At 38.2% G+C, this 21741-nt stretch overlaps 1 protein-coding gene across 4 annotated transcripts in view; it reads left to right on the top strand.

The window, feature by feature from the left end:
* vps8 (VPS8 subunit of CORVET complex) overlaps positions 1-21741 on the top strand; it is a 142698-nt gene that overhangs the window by 43923 nt on the left and 77034 nt on the right. For all 4 annotated transcript variants that reach the window (XM_041263333.1, XM_041263335.1, XM_041263332.1 and 1 more), the window contains 10 exons: positions 584-656; positions 2026-2145; positions 2502-2573; positions 7990-8109; positions 8635-8691; positions 9557-9639; positions 10884-10968; positions 12154-12252; positions 13396-13485; positions 16549-16595. In XM_041263333.1, coding sequence (XP_041119267.1) covers positions 584-656; positions 2026-2145; positions 2502-2573; positions 7990-8109; positions 8635-8691; positions 9557-9639; positions 10884-10968; positions 12154-12252; positions 13396-13485; positions 16549-16595 — 846 coding nt within the window. The remainder of the gene's footprint in view (positions 1-583; positions 657-2025; positions 2146-2501; positions 2574-7989; positions 8110-8634; positions 8692-9556; positions 9640-10883; positions 10969-12153; positions 12253-13395; positions 13486-16548; positions 16596-21741) is intronic.

Genomic DNA, 21741 nt, shown 5'->3' with positions numbered 1-21741 from the left:
ACACGTCCTCCAGAACTTTATTTAGTCATAAAGTTATACAAAGGAGTTGATTCGATCCACCTATAACTTGCTGTGATAAGTCACAGCTGGATTTTTTTTTTAACAGAACTGGGGAACCCACCTGTATTACATCAACCACCTATCCATGGTGAGCTTCTCACCGTGGCAACAAATTTCTTAAATCAAAGTCACCATTAGTCAGTTAAATTGGCTTCAAATGAAAGCAGTTGAACAATTGCAACAATTTTTGTCTGTGAAATATCAATTCCAATTTTAATTGCTTTGAAGGAATTTGCATTGGAAGTGGGAACTGACCCCAACCCTCATCTTAGGAATACCCCATATGAATAAGTGGTTTTTTGCAGTCATAGTGGGTTATCTAGTATTGCAAAATGCTGTTCAACAAATCCAGCTGTGGTTTCTTCCCGGGGTATAGGTTGAACCCCCTTGACAAATTAATAAAAAAAAAAAAAAGGTTTGGACTAATGTCGTCGTCCATGTTGTGATGAATCAAATTTGATTTGCTGCTGTGTGTGTTGCTGGTTGATCTGTGCTGACATTTCCTCCGTTATCTTTGCTGTAGCTGCTGTCTGGCTGGACGTGCTTATCCCCTGGGCGATATCCCAGAAGACCTTGTTCCTCTGGTAAAGAACCAGGTAGGTAACCAGCCTTTTTAGAATTGAATTCTGTTTCTTTAAATAAAATGAATTTAAATATATACACTGAATGGCCACTTTATTGTATCTGGTTGGGCCACTGTTTGCCCTGATCCCAGGTTTGCTAGGACAGTGTCCCGAGGGATGGTAATCCATTGTCAATAATATTTTACACAATCGGTTCGGAGAGGTAGGCATCTTAAAAGTAGCCATCGCCAGCCGAGTACAAGTGCTGCATTGTTGGGTGGACTTAATCCTCAACAATGCCGAAGTAAACGACCCCATTAAATCCAGCCTTCCAGAGTAATCAAGGGACCCACACTATTGATCTTAGTTTACAAATTCTGACATTGGCATGACATTGGTAAAACCTGTTCAGCTGTAGATGTTGTAGTGAAGACTGTATTATATTATGCAGCTTTGTTATGGGCCAGGAGTGAAAACAGACTGCAAATTCCCTTCCTTAATAAGTCACCATTGCAGCAGATTTAATGAACATTAAAAGTATGATTGAAAAGAGGAACTGGGCTGCAAACTGTCTTCCATAAAGTCGAGTGCACTGAATTCTAAACAGACATGCTTCTAAATGACACATTTCGAAAGATGTAATTCATGTGCAACATCTACAATCAAACTGACGATGCCTTGAGGCAGTGATGTGCTGCAGTTTTAAGTAATTGTGTTTTGTAATAATTCAAGAAGTAGGGATTTAATTCAGAACTAGACTTTTTACAAGGGAACGTCATGGGCTGCCTAACTTTTAATAATGCTCACTCACTTGCCCATTGTCTATAACGTGTTTCCATTCCACCTTGCCACTTGACACAAGTCAGGGACGCAGTGACAGCTTCATTCACACAGTTAGCACAGTGCATGTGAAGTGTGTAGCAATCTATAATATTAAAATATTATTCTACTCAAACAGCTTCACTAGAATAAGCCTAGTGAAGGTTCCCTCCCATTGTAATAGTGGAACTAGTGAAGGCAAACTGGGTCGCCACATCAGAGCAACACAAACAACAGTTCCTATCCTAGTCCTCTGAAGGCTATATCTTGGAAACTGCTTGCCCTGATTTCATGAAACCTTGCACTGACATTTGCAGGGACATTATACCACACACTGTGGTATTTAGGTATCTCATACATAACAGATGTAAAATTACCTCTATCTTGAGACCTGCACATTGAAACCGCCCATTCTTAACCACAGATGTTTGAGGTTCTCAGAATGATGTGAACCAGCTGACCTGGTTGTAAGAGTTATGATTATGTTACTGAAGCCTTTTAATTTTGGAACAGTTTGCCTGGATTGGATCAACTTTTATATATCTCTATCTTGCCTACACCCATGTTTTGACTTCCATTGCAGGTGTTTGAGTTCCTGGTCAGGCTGCACTCTGTGGAAGCCGCCCCTGATGAAGAGGTGTACCCCTCTATCCGCACACTGCTGCACTTTGATACCAGGGAGTTCCTAAATGTGCTGGCTCTGGTAAGCAAACAGACAGGCATAAGTTAAAGTGGCGTGCAGCTACCACAAGGAGTTCAAACAAGCACTTCTGGAGGGCAGCTATCACCGGCAGCAGCAGCTTCCTCCTTAGGAGGCAAAGGTCGCAGCTGACAAACGCTTGATACAGACTGGATCAAACCAGTAGCCACTGTGTATTTCCAATGTTACCAGTAGCCATAGATGACCTCCAAGGAACAGAACTAACAGGCGCTGTTGTGCAGCATGAGGAGTTGGTGGCTCAGTAGTGTGAACTGTTCCTCTGTCTGAGCACTGTATGAAATATCGACGCACTGTAAATTCCTGTAGTGCATGTTGACAGGTTGTGCTTTGTTCTGCAGACTTTTGAAGACTTCAAGAATGATAAACAAGCGCTGGAGTACCAGCAGCGGATTGTGGATATCTTACTGCAGGTACGTTCAGCTCAAAAAAGGCTTCCCCTTTTACAAGTTTACAGTTCCATGAACATGTATATATAATGCCAATTAGAATTAATACATATTTAAAGCTAGAACTAAATGATGTCAGAATATATAGAACACCATTACATCATGTAAGAATAAATCAAGGATTTGAATACAAGAACAAGTTGTTGTCATGCTATCAAAAACCTATAAGTACTGAAACGTTGGGCAGCTGGCTCTGTGAGTTTAATATATATACACTGCTGTTGCAGACATGTTGCATTTTTCTACTATGATGCATTACGAGCATCAAAAATTTACTCAAAGCCTCCACTAGTGTTTTCCATTATTATAACAACCTTGACTTGCATAAAGAAGGAAAAACATTGAGTGAAATAGCTCACATCACTTGAATTTCAAGGTGTGGTATCCAAAGTATAATCAGCAAGTACAGAGAAACATCATCTGTAATTGACAAACCCAGGACTGGAAGACACAAAAAGCTGTCTAACAAGGATGAGCAATACTTGAAGATAATATCAACACAACACAGTCAAAAATCTTAAATCGTTATGTACTATGACATTAGCTGCCGGTTGTGTTTCGGTCTATCACAGTGGCAGAGGCAAAAATAATGACCGATACTTAGGGTTAAGTTAACATTAATAAACTAACTGTCAAACTAAATTAACACAACACCCCTACATACATCCCAAAATGCAGCAGCAATATACAAGGCATGTACATTATTAAACAGAATGATGAAGCAACTCGCCAGAATGGGAAGCACACAATTGTTCTGATTTCAAGTTTTTTTGAAGAGCTCGAACAATTTCCAGCTTTTGCGTAGCAAGAGAAACAGAGAGAGATGCATTTTGTTATTTGTTTACAAGCCATTTTGTAGTGATGAGGTGCACTCGTGGAAATCGGAATACAAAACAATTCAGCGATTTGATTACGATTTTGGGAAAGATTTAATAAACCAATCGGTGTCCCTCAAGACACTCTCGCGATGACAAGTCACTTTTTTACAAAACAGTTAATGAGATGATATTGTGAATACAGGTAGAATTACATGTACCTGTTCATCCAATGTATGCAGTATTATTATTCTGCCTTTGCTTTATCCTATTCGTTAAAGAATTAAAACACAGTGCAAAAATCCCGAATTGAAGCTGAGCTTTTATTCCACATCAACCTGACATGAAGAGTTCTACATGAAACATTCATCAGATCCTCAGGTTTTTTTTGTTTCTTTTTTGTGTTTTTTTATTAATCAATTTTGCTTTGCTGCATGGTTGTTGAACAAGCTAAAAAAAACAGTGCTTTTTAACAACCCATATTCACGACAGAGATATGCCTGCGTTACTGTTTTTTTCAAACAATCAGTATAGTTCCAGCTTTGTTTGCAACATAAAATTACAGTCAAACATGTATTAAGAGACAGTCAAAAAGTGGCCTCTTAACACATAGTGGTCTCTTAAGAGGGCCCATAACTATTCTATTTGTCTCTGACATGCTTTCCTGTAATTATGTATGCCTTACACGTGCTGTAAAAGCCAGAAGGTGTAATATGAACAAAAGGAAGTATGTAATTTAATAACATTCATTTAGATAATGCATTTACAAAACAAATTATTTTGTGAAAGTAATGAATGCTTGCCTGTCTCAGGTGACGCAAAAATCCTTTGCAAAGTTCAATATCTGTGTCTGCTCTATAGGTACGTGTTGATTCACTGCATCCTGAAACCAACGCCAGCGTAATCCTAAGATCTTTTTCAATTACAGCACACATTGTTTTCATGCTCTTGTAAATATGGCTTGAATTTTTCGGTGTTTATTTTCCTTTTAACAGTTTGACTTTAAGTCTTAAGCCGCTACATCCTAATTATGAGAACATTCTGTTAAATTAGTGGGAAAGAGTAACACAATGAAACTGACATTGGAAGCTACCTAGTTCCCAGGCAAGCGCGAGAACGAAATTCAAGTTAAAGTAGCATCTGGGGGGAGTGATTAATGTGATTGCTTACTCTTGTGTTCGAATAATGAAGGTGAAACAGACTCAGCAAGGCAATCAGGACATCAGGGTAAAAAGAGGCGGCTTTGTTTAGTAATTAACAGCTTTTGAATCGGTTCAAAATATGATCACATGAACAAAAATAAAAACCTAAAACCTCAAGCCCTAGCTCTTTCTGTTTCAAAATGCTGTATCTACGTCTTTCTAGTGCCAAATTTTTCAGCAGTTTTTCTGGCACTTACTTTCTTTACAAGTTTAATAACTTTAATTCTGTCATCTAGGGAGGACCTTTTGTTTCTCCATGTTTTCTCTCTTCCTTTACAAGAGAGCATTGTTTTATTGATTACAGATAAAAGACCGCTATTTAGATTACCATATTCCTTTGAATTTAGGACGTACCATTTAAAACCATATTTTTTAATAGCCCTGTGTAAGGGTGCTTAATACAGGTTTGAGTCAGTTGGTGGGTAAGAGAATTGTGTTCGCTGGTCGCGATAGACAGGTGGTCACTTAATACAGTTAAATAAAAGCACAAATATCATTGGGAGGAATTTAAAGTGGTGGCTTAGACCAGGTGGTCTCCAAAGAAACGTGGTCGCATGAGCAGGTGTGACTGTATTTTTGTTTCGGAGGTATATTTACACAGCGCACGCTTTTTATTAAGAAATAGAGTTGACTTCACTACGGAACTGGTGTCGCGTGTGTACAGACACGGGATGTTGACAGTGTGTGTTTTATATGATGTTTTTTTGTTTAGTTTTTTTTATTTGGGGTCCAGGGGCTCGGTTCATTATAATGAAGGGCGTTATAGCGAGGGTGTACTGTGTGCATTCATTAACCTCGTTAAGGTCTGAGCACACGCCAAGAGTTCAGAATGGGTCGGGCAGGATGTGCACTTAAATAAAAGAATTCTGTTTTTCCAAACCTGGCAGAGGGTTTTTCAATCAGGCCATTGCCTTCATCAGATGAAGTGCAAATACTTCACCTGAGCTCATCACCAGCTGGGCATGAGTTCAATCTAATCAGCTCACAGCAGCGAGGACTTTCTGTTTTTTAATCATCAGCACTTCCATTTTTTGTGTAATTAGTATAACCATCAAGGCAATCAGAGCTGATCAGGAAGACTCCGTCTCTTAAGGGTTTCAGCAGGTGTAATTAGCAAGCAAGTAGTCTGACTGAAGATGGTTGTCTGGTGGATTGAGATTTCTTTTGTTGGGTTTAAAAAAAAAAAAAAAAAAGTGGTGGTTCTTTTATTTTAATACTAACCTTAAAGGAGCAGCATTTTTTTTGGTATGTAACCTGTGTAAATACAACAGTCTTTCATAGCAAAATACAAGATAACAAATATTTTTAGCTGAATGTCCCCCTCGTCCTCCTCCTCCTTTCATATGTCCTGTAGTTTACAGTAGTCTTGCCAACATTAGGAAACTGCTTGTTGGCATGTGTGCAACAGATATCAAAGTACAGCGAATGTCAAATTTATTTATTTATTTATTTATTGTATTGGTGAGTGAATAAGTAAAACTTTATCATCCAGTTCCAACACACTGCTTTCGTTGGGTGCCTTTGTGTACAATGACTTGGTTAGGGGTTTAATTGTATTCATGTCACGCTCTTCAGTCTTGCAAAATTGTATTTTCTGTGGAAGTAGTATTGCGGACATCAAATCGCTGTGTGGAAGGGACATGGATGGAACTGCAGATTAAAGGGAGGATTGCACCAAACTCTCATATAACAGTGTTTGAACACTGTACAGTGGATGTGTATGCAACCTTTATATCCATCTCTTTATGGTTAAATCTATATCTCTACATCTTCAAAATCACAAGGCTGCATACAGATCCACTGCATTCAAACATGAAATTTAGCAATACCTCCGCAGAACAATCACAGATTCTTCTTGGCAGCTTCTCATCAGCAAAAAGCAAGACCCACTTGAATCAGTAAAAGAGAGGCAGTCAGAGAGACATGAAAAGAGCAGCAATTTCTACTCCTCTAATCTTTCCTGTTGAAGTGCACACAAGTGCCATTTGAGATCTAAGAGTACTTCGGTTTTAAGAGCAGTAACTTTCTGGTGTGAGCCAGGGTAACAAAGAGGGTATATCTCAAAGTCTTATATGGCACAGGATCTGTGCTATATAAGAATTTCCATAATAGTGAAGTACAGTACCTTGAATATTTTTTACAGTAGTCAGTGATCACCTATGCTTCTTGTTTGTAAAGAAATGTCTCAGCTGCAGTAGGAGTGTAAAAGCTCTGTTTTTAAGTCAAGTAGGATCAACAGAAAACATGAGGGTTATGTGTGAAATAATCAATTTGTGAAGAGAGAGAAGTAACCAGCCCCGTCACTTCTTTAATTATTTGAACTTTACCCCCTTGATATTTATCACAAACTCATAGGAAACGCTTCAGTGTACTGTTCTGTTAAAATGTTTTTTCAAATTACACTTCAATTAAATCAATTAAAACAGGCAGCTATTATCATTAAGTAAGCGTTGCCTTGAAGACTGAATAGGATTCCTTCATTGTTGCCTGGACACGCATCATAAAACCTTGAAAACACACAGTAGCTGAAGATGCAACTCGAGTACTAATTAGTTTTTTTTTGTTGTGCATTGTTATACAACAAAATGGTACACTGTGAAATGACCATATTAAAGTCAATTTCTAACAGATTTTCACTCCAGTCCTACACTGAGTTCATCTAGAACCCCCCCCCCCCATACATAATGCATTTGCCATTTGAACAATTTGTATAGTAAATACTATAGGTTACTGTAGCTAGAGAGATTTTGCTTTGTAGAACAGATAGTCTTCCAGATTTTCAAAACTACCTGTTGCCAGTCGTGTGAAAGCCTCAAATCATCAGACCAACAGTGGCTGGTCGCGGGTAACGGTCCAGGAACTGAAAGATTATTGATCAGATGGTAGGAACGTCAAGACTGCGTACAGGATATACAGAACGTTCTTATTACCCTCCGAGGATTCATACCCATATTAACAGTATCGCCATATGAAGAATGGGAGTATATATTCTACATGTTTCTGTTCATACAGTACCTATGTATTCCACACATATATTTTTATCTAGAGATCTATTTATGATAACATAGAACATTCCTTGACACAAGTTTGGATAATGAAAAATGTTTTCAGCACCCAAATCTGATGAAACGTGTTGTTTGTAAAAAGAAAAAACAATGTTACTGACCATTGGTACTGACACTTCATTTGGTCTGCTATTTAAGCCTATATCTTGGGAACCACTTGTCCTGAAAATAGGCATGGCTTTGAGTGTATTTTAGAGATAACAAATCCAAGCAGTTGGCTATAAAAACAAACCCAGTGCTCAACAGCGATTCAGTGATTGCAGTCTAGACTCTCACACTGCTGCTCTGTTTGTGGCAGGTCATGGTGGAGAATTCGGACTTCACTCCCTCCCAAGTGGGCTGTCTCTTCACCTTCCTTGCCAGGCAACTCTCCAAGCCAGACAACACTCTCTTTGTGAACAGGAAGCTCTTCGACCAGGTAATTCCACGGTGACATGCACAGTAAACTGTAGTACAGTTTTTTATATTGTTACAGGGTATCCTAGCAGGGATGTGCCACAGAGTATGGGTAGAAATTTCTGTACAGTACTGTTCAGAATTATTGAGACACCTATGCTGGTTTGTGGTGCTGAAGTCAGTGGGACATTTGTTGTTCGTTTTACCCAGAAAGTTTATATCTTGATATTCCTGAATAGATGATCGTTCGCTCTTCAAATATATGCACATGATTTTATTTGCCAATGATTTTATTGAGCCCTCTCACAAGGTTATTATTACAAAAAATGCTATCCTTTTTCTAGAGTGATGAACGACTAGGGGTGGAGTGTATATTGCCCTTTTAACCCCAATCAGACCCTTGTTTATTAACCCTCTTGTTAACTGTTCTGTCTACACCTAAATGCAAACTATTCAACTACAGACCAAGGCAAAGACATATAGACAGTTTAAATGTCATCATTTGTATTTATTTGGTTTGAGTTTATTTTTTTTATTTTTTTTACAGGTCCTTGAATTTCTCTGTAGTCCTGATGATGACTCCAGGCATACAGAAAGACAGCAGGTAACACCACTGTCAGGCAGGAGGTGTCTTTGGTTTAGGGTTAGCAGACATACAGAAAGACAGCAGGTAACACCACTGTCAGGCAGGAGGTGTCTTTGGTTTAGGGTTAGCAGACATACAGAAAGACAGCAGGTAACACCACTGTCAGGCAGGAGGTGTCTTTGGTTTAGGGTTAGCAGACATACAGAAAGACAGCAGGTAACACCACTGTCAGGCAGGAGGTGTCTTTGGTTTAGGGTTAGCAGACATACAGAAAGACAGCAGGTAACACCACTGTCAGGCAGGAGGTGTTGTTTATTTAGGGTTAGCATCATGCATACGCTGCCAGTTTTTACAGAGGGAATTGTGTGTTACTGTTAAAACACATGATTAGTTTGGAAATAATTGCATTACATTTTACAATATCAGCGAATCTACTGTGATCTATTTATTGTTAGTGGTAATCCCAGGTTAACCACGGATAACTGAATTCCCAAGTGCTGCAACATGCTAAAAAAAAATAACGACTTGTGGATTATCAGGATATAAAGTGATTACGTAACTTTACGCCTTTTTTATAACTAAGTAGTTTCCATGTCTTGTACAGAAAAAGAATATGCGTATTAGACACATATTACATATTTGTATTAGGACGTTTGTTTGCTATTTTAGAGTGGTGTAATCTTTTCAAGACCTGTATACAGGTCTGCAGTGTTGAAAGCGTTGAAAATAATCATTTTAAAGTGTTTGGTCGTTGAGGTATGCGTGCAGCAGGGCTCTGCATGCCTGCAGCAGGACTCCAGCAGGTACAGTGCAGGTTTTTCCCCCACTTTGATAGCTGAGTGAGTTTCTCAGGTTGACTGGCTGTGTTGTTATTTGCCTGCAGGTTCTGTTGGAGCTACTTCACGCTGGAGGAGTGGTACAGTTTGAAGAGAAGCGGCTCATCAGTCTGGCTGAGAAGGCTGAGTTGTGAGTGTCCGTCTTTCTGTCTGTATTGCAGTGAATGTACGGGGTCTGGGCAAAGAACATAGAAAAACCCCTCCGTGACACTTTTCCACATCACAAGCCTGCAAGGGATATGTGACAAGTACTAATAATTAATGATCAAAGTGCTTTCTCCTGGACAGCCCATAGAATCAACTTACATGAGAAACACATTCCAACTGAGCATCTTCTACCAGCCCTGTCAGATCTGCAGTCTGCTGTCCCACTGTGACTGAAATTAACATTATTATTATTATTATTATTATTATTATTATTATTATTATTATTATTATTTCTTAGCAGACACCTTTATGCAGGGTGACTTACAGTTGTTACAAAATATTGCAGTACAAAGAATCACATTATAAAATATCACATTACAGAATATCATAATACAGATAAGGGCAGACGTGAAAGTGCAATAAAAAATGAAATCAAGTAAGAGCAAAATAAAACATACAGTAACTTACAAGTAAGAGTGAATTCGACTAAGTGCAGTTAAAGTCCAGTAAGAACACATAGTAAGTACGATAAATGAGAACAAATAAGAGCAATTGCAGAAAACACAGTACAGATACCTATAAGAGTAAAATCAAATACAAGATATAGTAAGTAGTTATAGGTAGGAGCAGTAGTTGGATGCAGCAAGGTATGGAGCCGTTCAGTGCAAGTACAAGCTGATGCAAGCACTAGTATAAGTGGGTGGATCGAGAGTTGTGTTTACAGATGCTGTCTGAGCAGATATATCTTGAGGTGGCATCGGAAGGTAGTCGGATAGAGCAGTCCTGATATCCATGGGTAGGTCGTTCCACCACATGCAACAGGGAGATCCGGCTTTTACATATATAGTGGAGAAGATACATTAGGCATTTCAACGTTATAATGTCATACAGTACAACTACAGTACATTCAATACAACATACGACAGTACCTCGGCATGTTACATTCAATAACAAATGAAAACTAGTTAAACAAAACGCATTGAAAAACTGTAGCCAGTGCTATTTTCAAAACCACTATGTATACAGCAAATGAAAAAGCAATTACCGAAACTGTAGGACAGTGAACTAAAAGGAACAGAGTTACATATCTTATCTGATAGGGACTCAAGCACAAGAGAGGATTGTGGGACTCGTAATACTTGCCAATCAGCTTAGAGGAGACGTGAACTGACCTGAAACTCATTAATGACATGGAAACTGGTTTTCCTCGCTCTTTTATTCTTCTAGCTACCAGATCTGTGAGTTCATGTACGAGAAGAAGCACTTGTACGACAAAATCATCTACTGCTATTTGAAAGATCCCTTAAGAAAGGTACAGTAGGCAGTGTTTTGTGCAGGTGGATGGATTTTCTTAATGTGTCTGTGTTTTTCATACTGGTATACATCTTCATTCTCTCGGCCTCCCACAAACAAACCGATTGGAAAACAAAGCAATTGACCATATTGTCCGCTGAGAGCAAATTCTTTGTATTTTACAAAATCATAGTTTTCACCTACTGTGTGAGCATGTTCTACGGCTGGTTTGACAGACACATTAAGACTAACCTCTGGACTTCCTAATTTTACCTTATGGTACCTAGATGAATGCTAATCTGGTTCTGTGAAACCAGCCTTGTGTCGAAACAAAAGACCAGCCTTCAGATATGTCTCATCTTTTGGAAGCTTGTCGTTCTGATATTCTTTTCCTCAGCCAGCGATTTATTATTTTCTGTGGAGCATCAGGCCTTAGTGTGATACGTCTGCTTTTGAAAGCAGTGCAATTGTCTTTTTGTTTTAAGGATACACAGAGCTTTGCTTAAGTGCTTCAGATTACTAGCAGTACCACAGATTAATTCTCAAAATGCGCACAAATGTACTGAAGTCATCCCATTCTGGGGCTTTAGCGATAATCCTGCAGTGGAAAGGCCCTGTTGCAAAAACCTCTGCTAGAAATAGGAATAATACCATCATGTGCTGTGCTTTTCATGAGCATTCATCTTCACTAAAATACTGCTAAGTGCTTTCTTATTCAAAACTGAAGGCTTTTCTGAGAAATGTATGCTATTAACAGACAAACAGGCTGGGCAGACCATTTTAAAGCCTTTCGACTGAACAATTTATAATTTCTTTAATTTTAATTACATTTTTTTTTTTTTTATTTCATTTTCAATAGATCACTTTATGATGGATTACATTAAAGAAGTCCTTAATAAATTGTAGAATGATTTGGGGTTTGCAAAATGTGTTATTAATCAATTAGGTCTGTCATATTTTTAATCAGTGAAATGTATTAACCCTCATTTATTATCTGCAACTGCAAGATCCTGCCATCCTCTCGCTTTTATAATACATTTTATTGCAAACAGAAATTATAAAAAAAGCTTTACCTGGGGGTGAAAAAAAGACATGGCATTTACCTAGAGGCATACATACCATACATATACATAAACAGCAGGCATTACAATCTGATGCAGCACAGTTGTTTATTAACCTGCACTGTTGTATTTTTTTCAATCAGGGTGAGGTTTTTAACTATATCCACAACATCCTTTCTATTCCGGGATACAGCCCTGAGGAGAAGCAGTCTGTGTGGGATGAAGCTATGGAGCACCTTAAGGTACAGTTCACTGGAGAGACCTGGCAGAGGCTTTAAGACAGTAAATACAGTACAGCATATATTGTAGTGATGGGAGTGTGGCACATCCCTTATATTGTGCCACTACATTTACTGTATGTTCCCATATCTACTATCACAGGTACAAATGGACAACCACCCGAGGGGTGCTTTCAATCAAATAATACAGCAGGTTATGAGACACAGAATCTATTATGTGGCAGACGATACAGTGCATCTCACAATAGCATCCCCAGCACAAAAAGCTCTCAAGAAGTTGCAATTAGTGCGAAGTATTTCTAATGTACACTTGAAAAAGTAATTCAATCACTGTGTTGAATCTGAATTGCAAATGTTTCAACACACTCATTATGTCCCACTTAACACTGAGTACGCCTGCAAATTGCAAGTGAAATTCAACAATAATACTTCTATACATATATTAATAATTCATCTTGTACTCAGCTGTCTGTCATGATTGTTTTTTTTTTTTGTGTGTGTGTGTGTTTTTCTTATTGCATTTGCCCACTTCATAATGAAATCTACTGCTTGTAGACGCAGGTGTAAATACTGTAGATCACTGAAAAGGTTTGCTGAATGATAGTACTGATCTGATGTAAAAAGGGGGCAATAAACCCACCATAGTGGGGAAATACCAGATGGGTTAATACAGATTTAAGGAATGGTGCTGTTTAGGTCAGTCACTGTTTTCATTAAAATATATCCCTCTGTCATTAAACTAGACCTCTTTGTCTTGAGAAGAACGCTTTGGGATTGTTGTACACTGAAAAACTGCTCAATGATAAGAAGGGAAATAGTGCAAATAAAACTGAAGCTAGGCTGTGCAGTCCAATGGTTAAAGAAAGGGGCTTGTAACAAGGAGGTCCCCTGTTCAAATCCCAGCTCAGCCACTGGCTCATTGTGTGACCCTGAGCAAATCACTTAACCTCTTCGTACTCTGTCTTTCGGGTGAGATGTTTTTGTAAGTGACTCTGAAGCTAAGTTCACACACCCTAGTCTCTGTAAGTCGTCTTGGATAAAGGCTAAATAAAGAAATAATAATACTACTAATAATAGCTTGGATGTTAAAATGTAAGGGTGAACAAGGCTGCATTAGAAACTGACCTGATCTGCTTTCTCTTACAGGAGCTGGTATCGATCGACCCGTCCAAAGCAGCAGATTTGGTTGCCATTCACTTTGCAGACGAGATCCTCAACATCATTGACAAGCTGGAGGTAAATTATTTTCCACAATTCGTCTTGACGTAATGTTTTTATATATAATAATAAAAATAAAAATCACGGTACAAAATGAGTTGGAGCACAAAATTGATATAAAACCAAATGCAACTGCTGTCACATCTAATAAGAAGACATTGGAGTTTACCTTTTCCAGTGTGGTTGCTGAACCACAAAGACTTTTTCAGTAGGCCAAGTACAGTGTATTTCTTTTCTGTAGTAAAAAATACTTATTTTTCTATTACTGGTGCTTTATCTATATCCTCTATGTAATATTTCACGGTGGCACCTTAAACTTTTTAAGTACAATTATTGAGTGTTCAGTGGGACTTGTATTGAGGCTTTTTTCAAGTAAATACAGTATTTGGTTCTGGGTTGATATCTTTTAGTATTTGGGTCCTGGTCATTCCATTGAAACCTGACCCCTTTTGGGAACGAGGCTGTAGACCTGCAATCTGAGATGCAGCAGCTGTAATTACATTTAGATTAATTGAACTGGAGGTATCTCTGAAATGTTACAAGCTGACTTATCTTTAAGTAGTTTGGAAGTTATCTTTAAGCAAGGGTGTAATTGGTTTTCATTATCATTATTGCAATGTCAGATACGTACACTAATTGAAAATTAGTTTATTATTCCCTTGAGAATCAAGTGCGAGGAGGGGAGAGTTGATTGTAAAGTTGTATTGCAGGTTTGAGCCTAATTGAAAATAAGTGACTACCATTGACATTTTTATATAGCTAGGAACCATAGACATACCACCTTGTACTATGATCAAGTCACAGCTGGGAAGCATGGCTGGACCTGGTCAGCACTTAGGTGAATGACCTCCCAAGGACAAGCTGCTGTGCTGCAGTTAGTGTATGAAGTGCTGTTGCTGATTCAGTAGGGGGTGCTCTGACTTGCAGGACTCCACTAGTGCCCCATTATAATGGTTGCTGATCAGAAGCTAGCTGGAATATTTCCTTGTGACATATGTTAACCTTCTTGTCAAGCTTAGCTATGGGCTGTGTGTTTTTTTATGTACCTCAACAGTGCGGACAATTTCAAATCCGCCCTTTTATCTCATATTAACTTTTATCAGGGTTGAAAACCTTTTGCCTAAAGCGTTGTACAGTATTTGAAATATTCACAAATCCTGAATTAATGTTAATATTGCAGATGGATTTGAAAACCATGGTTTGCACTCCTTTAGGATGGGTGCTCATCTAATTTTCTATAATGGTTTGTCACAGTGGTCACTCTACATGCGTGAAATACAGTTTTGGTCATGGTAATGTTTTTATCCTTCGAGCCAGCCATTGAAGAAAGTGTTGTTTTTTCACATTGATGTGTTGACAGGTACCTAATAACTGGCCTTTTAAACAATTGAGACATGTCTCTTGTGTGTGAAGCTTTTTAATTACCACTGGTCCCAGGCTACATGTGCTGTCTTGGGGTATAAAATGCTTGCTTAGGAAAAGGCCCACAAAAATGTGAACCAGGAAGGAACAGTAGCCTGGTTGCTATGGTTGCCATTCATCCGGGTTTTGCCTGGACATGTGTTATTTTTTTTATAGGTTTATTGAAGCAGTCTTGCAGATCGTGATGATTTATGGTAATTCTTTTTCTATGACTACCATAATTTCTGAACAACAGTATGATCCAGTATAAAGGACTAGGCTGTAAATTATATAGATGAAACGTTTAAACCTTTTGTGTAAACAATTTAAACAACATATACTACGTACACATTTTCAGTGAAATTTACCAGGTTTTTTATGTTTTAGTTGTGTATATATTTCATAATTTTCATTGATTTTCATGTACAGTATTTATTTGCAGTGGTTTACAATCCATCAGCGTACTATTGGTAAGAATAAAACATTTTCAAAATAAATGTAAACCAATGCAAGATTCACTTGAACAGTACACTTTCAGTTTGACATTTAAAATACTATGTTTTTTTCAGTTGACCTTTTAAATGTTTAAATCTTAGTAATACACATCTGTGTCTTGGAGGCTAGAACAATTAAGTTCTTATCCGATGCCTTCTGCTGCATTTGATATTGCTTCAGTAACAGTAAATAAAAGAGAGGCAGTCTTGACGTACACCATCAAGAATATACTAAGAAATAAACTGCAAACAAAGTGACCGAAGAAGAAAACCAACCTGAAAGACCGAGGGCAGATAAAAAAAACTAACAAGGAAGAAAATACAAACACCACACTTCAAGTATTTAAATAGTACCTACAACTAGCCAACTGTACCATCAGTAAGACCTGGCTCCACCCAGTACTGGCCAGTTTTATACTTTCCACAAGAAAGATGGACAGAAATAACAACCTAATTCTCTCGGATGCACAGTTGGTAGTGTAGACAGACTACGAAGCATGACATTATATTGTAGTAAAACATGTACCTGTATCTATACTGTTTAATCATTCTTGTTTAACTGTATAGCCTGCTGTGACCCCTTGTGATGTGTATATCAACTTCTCTCATATAGAACCCTATACAGTAGTCTGTACATGTACATCTTTGGGTAGGTGTTAAAATTATAGGTAGGGCATTACATATACAATACATTTTTTATTAAGTGATGTCATACCAATAAACTACAGTAGGTTGAGCATATGCAGTTTAGAACAATATATAGATTGAATTGTATAGAAATCAAACAAACTTTTAATAGCCTGACCTCAGCGATCCTCTTTCTACCATTGTTAAATGTTGTTTTACCGTTATTTCGACCAGTGTTACAAATGTGTTTCATAAGTTGGCCAGGTGATGGCAGGGTAGTTAATGTACTCCCCCTTTTCCTGGTCTTTTTTAGTCTGGTTTACAGTCTGGGTTCCCGTTCTCCCTGATCACTTTCACCCGCAATTGTCTTATTACAATGATTTAAATGGTGGTGGTATTTGAATCCACAGCCATGAAGATGCATTGAATATAATCTGATGTGTTTTCTTCTATATACCACACTCTGCTTTATAGCCTTGAATGCATTTTTATATTACAAATCAATTGGATCTCTTTACAAGGGTGATCCTGACAGATACCCCCTTCTTTTCGTCTTTAGGAGGACAACTTGCTGTTCCAGTTTTTGAAGTGTCTTCTGGACCCCAGGTACGTGTCACTTTCTAAAATGCTTCTTATTATTTTGAATGCTGCCTTTTCTTAATATTTTACTGAGAAGCGAATTGAAGGTTAAGTTTCTGTAGATCTTATGTGTCTTACCTGAATTCTGTTGCCCTTGTTAACTATGGTTTTCCATCTTGGTATGCCTTTGTGCTGTCAGTTTGTGTATGTACAGCCCCTAATGAGTCCCTGCTCACTGCCATGAGTAAGATCAGGTTTAATAATCTTACTCATGGCAACCCCTGTAGACTGGCCGGGCACCTGCTGGCCTGCCTGTAAGTTGCCCAGAGCTGCGTGGTCCTCCGAGGCTGTAACTCTGAGGTGGCTGCATAGCGGGCCTGTAGAGTGAAAGGAAGCGGGCGGCTGATGGCACACGTTTCGGAGCATGCATGTGTCTGTGTTCGTCTCTCCCAAGTCAGGGGTGCGCAAGGGTGGCAGCGGTGAGTCGAGCTGAAATAAAATAATTGGGCTTTCCAAACTGGGGAGAAAATGAGAACAAATAATTGGTAAATAGAGATTAATCTAATTACACCTGCTGGTGTGTTTACCGTCTTTATTAAAGTGGTTGTATGTCTCAAAAGAAGACATTATTATTCCCTCCCCTTTAATATATCATTCCATTAACCAACCAGCTGCTTCCTCTATTGACTGACATGCTTTGCAGCCAGTAACCTGCTTTGACCCTGAAGACACTGCAGAGGTGAAATGACTGAGGAAGCGAAACAGTAACAGACTTCCTGAGAGTAAGACAAGGAAACCTGAGAACTTTATTTAACCTGTTGTAGCAGCAGATACATTTAAAATGAAATTGCTGGTTTGCTGTAACATGTGTTTATTTCAAAACTGCACATGTGAGATTTGTGCAGTGAACCGAGCTGCACAGCAGGTAAGTGTTATTTTGTTATCTTTAACATCAGCAAGGATAGACGTATTAATCTATGCTGCTGTTTAGCTCCTACAGTAGAGCTCATCGTTAATCCTTCAATTACATCAGCTTGAGTTTCCCTCCAGGTAAAAAGCTAACTGAATCAGTCCCCTTAGTTGAGCTTAAAATATGAAAACCAGTTGAACAACCAAGATGCTGCAGCATGATTAATCTGTTCCCCTGGCAAGAGGAAGTGTTGTGTCTTCCTGAAATAGTCTGCTTAATACCTGCTGGCTAATTATAAAAAAAATAATTACTTAGCTTATTTTTGTGCCATTTATGTTTTTGGTGTTTAAATCCGTAATCAATTAACACCGCACTTTGTGACTTGTCCCCTGTAAAAGATGAAGCACATGTACTGTAGCTGGGCTGAAAGAGCAATCTCAGAAGTGTCAGTTATAATGCAAGGGTTAATAAAACTGCTGTGAATCCTTATAGCGAGCATTACTTTGGGGCAAATTTAAACAGCTGGCCCAGATGTTACGTCTGAATACAACTAGACATCACCTATAAAAATATTACCTGTTACTGATAAAGAACAATGAGCCCAACAGTCCTGTTCTTCTGTTTATTGAAAAAGCAGAACATACAGTAAATGAGGGTGAATTTCAGCTAGGCACGATTGTGGATACTAATATGAACAAGGGAATAAAATGTATTTGAACTCTATGCAATTACCATTGTGGCCACTAGGGGCTACATTAAGTTATTCTGACCACGGAAAAAAATTGTTTAGCTTAATATAAGCAGTTGACTTATTTCTCCCCATTGATACAATAATTTTATAATGGCTGTTGATTGTAACAGACAAATCAATTTCCACTTGATTTTTCAGCAGATTGTCAAAATGTTGCCCCCAGACTTACTGTACATAGTCAGGCTTGCTGATTGCTACAGTCACTCATTTAGACACTGTGTACCTGCTTCTGTTTTCTGTCCTGCTAGGACAACGAAAAGAACAAGAACGTGTTGCACCAATTCTGAATGATTATGCCTATGGATTTAACACTTCTTTACAGAAAACATACCCAAACTAAATCTACAGTTCTTTTCTTTTTCCCTCGTTCCTGCTTTCTGTTTCTCTCCTCCTTCCTTTTCTCTTTTCATTCCACTTTTCTTATCCCTTTGAGAAATGATACCCTTTTCAACTTTCCATCTTTCACACCTTTTCACCCCACTACCCCGCTCTTGATCTCTCACCATTAACAGACAATGAGGGAGCTGTTTGCACCTAGCTGACATAGGGAGGGACCACCCCACACCCACCTCAGTTTGAATCCGAAGCCTGAAAAATCTTGCCAAAATGTTTGTCTACTTGATGAATTATACATTATCTAGTTGGGGGGGGGTCTCCTGCAGGGTTATTAAATGAATTTTCTGAGATACCTTGGAATAGTTCTTCTTATTTAATGAGCTATGAATATGAACAGATGGCCGTCAGTGTTAGATTTGAGTAAAAAACAGGCTAATTTAAGGAGCTGTACATATGGCTGTATTATTAAAATCATATGTCCAAAAAAGTTTGGAAATCGGTGCTAACATTCTACACTGCCTTCTACTTTTACAGATATATTCATTTATTTACACGGTCAGGCAAACAGAACAGTAAAAAATACAGTACCCTTACTTTCTTCAGTAGTCGTGAAATAATTCAGCATGGTAGTCTTTGTTACCTTGGTGAAATTTGCCAAGTTGCAGAACAATGAGTCGGCTAATTTACTGATGTATTTGAATATATTACTGTAAGTTTTTATATTGCAAAACTACAGCTATGAACAAACGTTTGCATCACCCTATAGAATTAACTGATTGTGTTTCAATCCGTAAAATTTTTGTTGATGCAAAACATTTGGCCATAGCTATACTTTAAAAACCCTCTCAGATTTGTTTATGTCAGCCATTTCATATTTTCTGGTTGTAAAAGGTCCCGCTTGTTTATGAACAACAGATTGTAATAAAATATGTGTTTTTTGTTCTCCTGGTAAAAAAAAAAAAAAAAGCATAGAAAGCACAGTCGTTACATTTTTTTTTTTAATTCAGCATATTAGAAGAACATTTTTAACAAGATTCATTTTTTTAATTAGGCACTTTTGAATTTACATATGTCTCTACTGAGTCAAATTATTTTACATTTACCATAATGTGTAATGCACATGTTCACAGAATCCAAGTTTGCAGTTTGTTAGACGCACAGTAAATGTGCAGCAGTAAATGTTTATAAAGAGACATTTCCAGTGGCAGCTTGCCACTTTGTTCTAGTGTCTTTGATCAATTCATTTTTCTGCAGTCGGATTTGTTCCACTCAGGCTGCTGTAAATTAGATGAGGTTCCTCCACAGGAACTTCTGGCCTTCGTTTCGCCTGTGAGAGACCTCTAGGGGGGCTTCAAACCAAGGAGCTGCCATGGCATAACAGGGAACATGCTTTCCCTCAGCATCATGCGGTAGGCAGCAGCTGCAGCACAAGCTCCAACTGAGACAGCAGGCCTAGGGAAAACTCCAGCATCTGCAGCCAAAGAACACTCCTGTTGATTTGTAGATAAATATTGTGTATAAAGAGCAAGTAGCTTGAACTGTAATTGCTTTCCACATTTCCCTTACTGTTTTATGGCGTTTTCAATCATTCAGAACGTGTTTTGGGTTCCTTCGCTCCAATGTTTTTAAGAGTTTTTCTGTTAATGTGCCTTTACTTGGTTTTGAACATGCTTTGAGCTCGTCTGGGGAATTGTATGAGCTGGGGTCAGAACAGCCTTCCTTTCATGCCGTTCAAATCCTGTTAAATACTAATAAAAATGTTCAGTATTAATTAACAATTAATTCTGTTTTAAGGAATTATTATATAGTGGTTTTTTTTTTTTTGGGGGGGGGGGGGTGGGGGGGGTGGGTTGGGTGCAGCACCAGGTATTGAACCTGAAACAATTGGCTGAGGCTGCTTGTAAGTTCAGTTCAGGTGCTGTTCAATAACTTATCATACAAACAGAAAACTAAAAGCAGACAGGTATAGATTTTAAAACGGATGTTTTGTTAAATATGGAGAAGTTGGCCTTTTGATTACCTGGTCATGGGAGGGACTTTGAAGTGATTTAAAAATCTATTTTAAAAAATCCATAGTTTTTTTGGTCTTGGATCGTTACGCAGTACATTTTTTAAATATACATTTTTATTGATTTTACTGTTTTGAGCATTCAGCATGCACAAAGAAGTAATTAATATGTTTAGTGGTGCAACAATTAATCGATGCATCAATTATTGATCATCTGTGCTTAAATTTCCTGAGCTTCGATTACATATTGGTGAATCGATGCATCAAATTAGAACCCAGTTTGAAGTCTCTTGTTGCCGGTTTGCATTAAAACCTTGAGTGTGCTTCTTTAGTGCTATTACGGTAGATAAACAACAGCGGCGCATTGCTAGTATAAACACTTTAGGCCTCTACATTCACGTTGGATATACCCTGTGTTAAATGAGTTGAGGCTTCACTTTATAATTATATAGCGCCTTTCATAGTGGACCACCATCACAAAGCGCTTTACAGAGGAAGACTGTGAACTGTGCATTATGTGCAGAGTCACTTACAATAGGACATTGATTTAACATCTCATCCGCAGAATGGAGCACAGGGAGGTTAAGTGACTTGCTCAGGGTCACACAGTGAGTCAGTCAGTGGCAGAGGTGCAATTTGAACCGGTGACCTTCTGGTTACAAGCAATGAACTTTGACCACTAGACCAAAAAAGTGACGAGCACAGCATATACCTTTTATGTTATGTGTAATAATTTCATAACAATGCCAATATTAAATCTACCGATTTACCTTATTTTGTTTCAAAGTATGTTGTGTTTCGATTATATGGCCGTATATTATATAAAAAGAAGTTGAATTTAGTATTGTAGTTAAATTAGTCGGGCGTTGTGAAATTAATTCAAATGCTTTGCTTGGACAACATGTTAACAGTAATGAACAACCATAGTTCAGATACAAATGACTTCTGTTAAAATAGTGCATTTTTTATTATTACAAAGTTAAAGGGACAACTGATGCAGACGCTTGCATATTCTTTTCAGTTGTTAAAAACTCCTTTAGTTTGTCAGTGCCTATACAGTAACCGATAAGAGATTAGGTTGTCGCTTTTGCACCCCTAATATGTTACACCTCACCAAATGCCTGAAAAGCTATGTCGATGGTGTCTGAAGACACGCACCAGGAAAATA

Source organism: Polyodon spathula, chromosome 11, assembly GCF_017654505.1.
Source record: "Polyodon spathula isolate WHYD16114869_AA chromosome 11, ASM1765450v1, whole genome shotgun sequence".
NCBI lineage: Eukaryota > Metazoa > Chordata > Actinopteri > Acipenseriformes > Polyodontidae > Polyodon > Polyodon spathula.
This window is presented reverse-complemented; position numbering and strand designations above follow the sequence as displayed.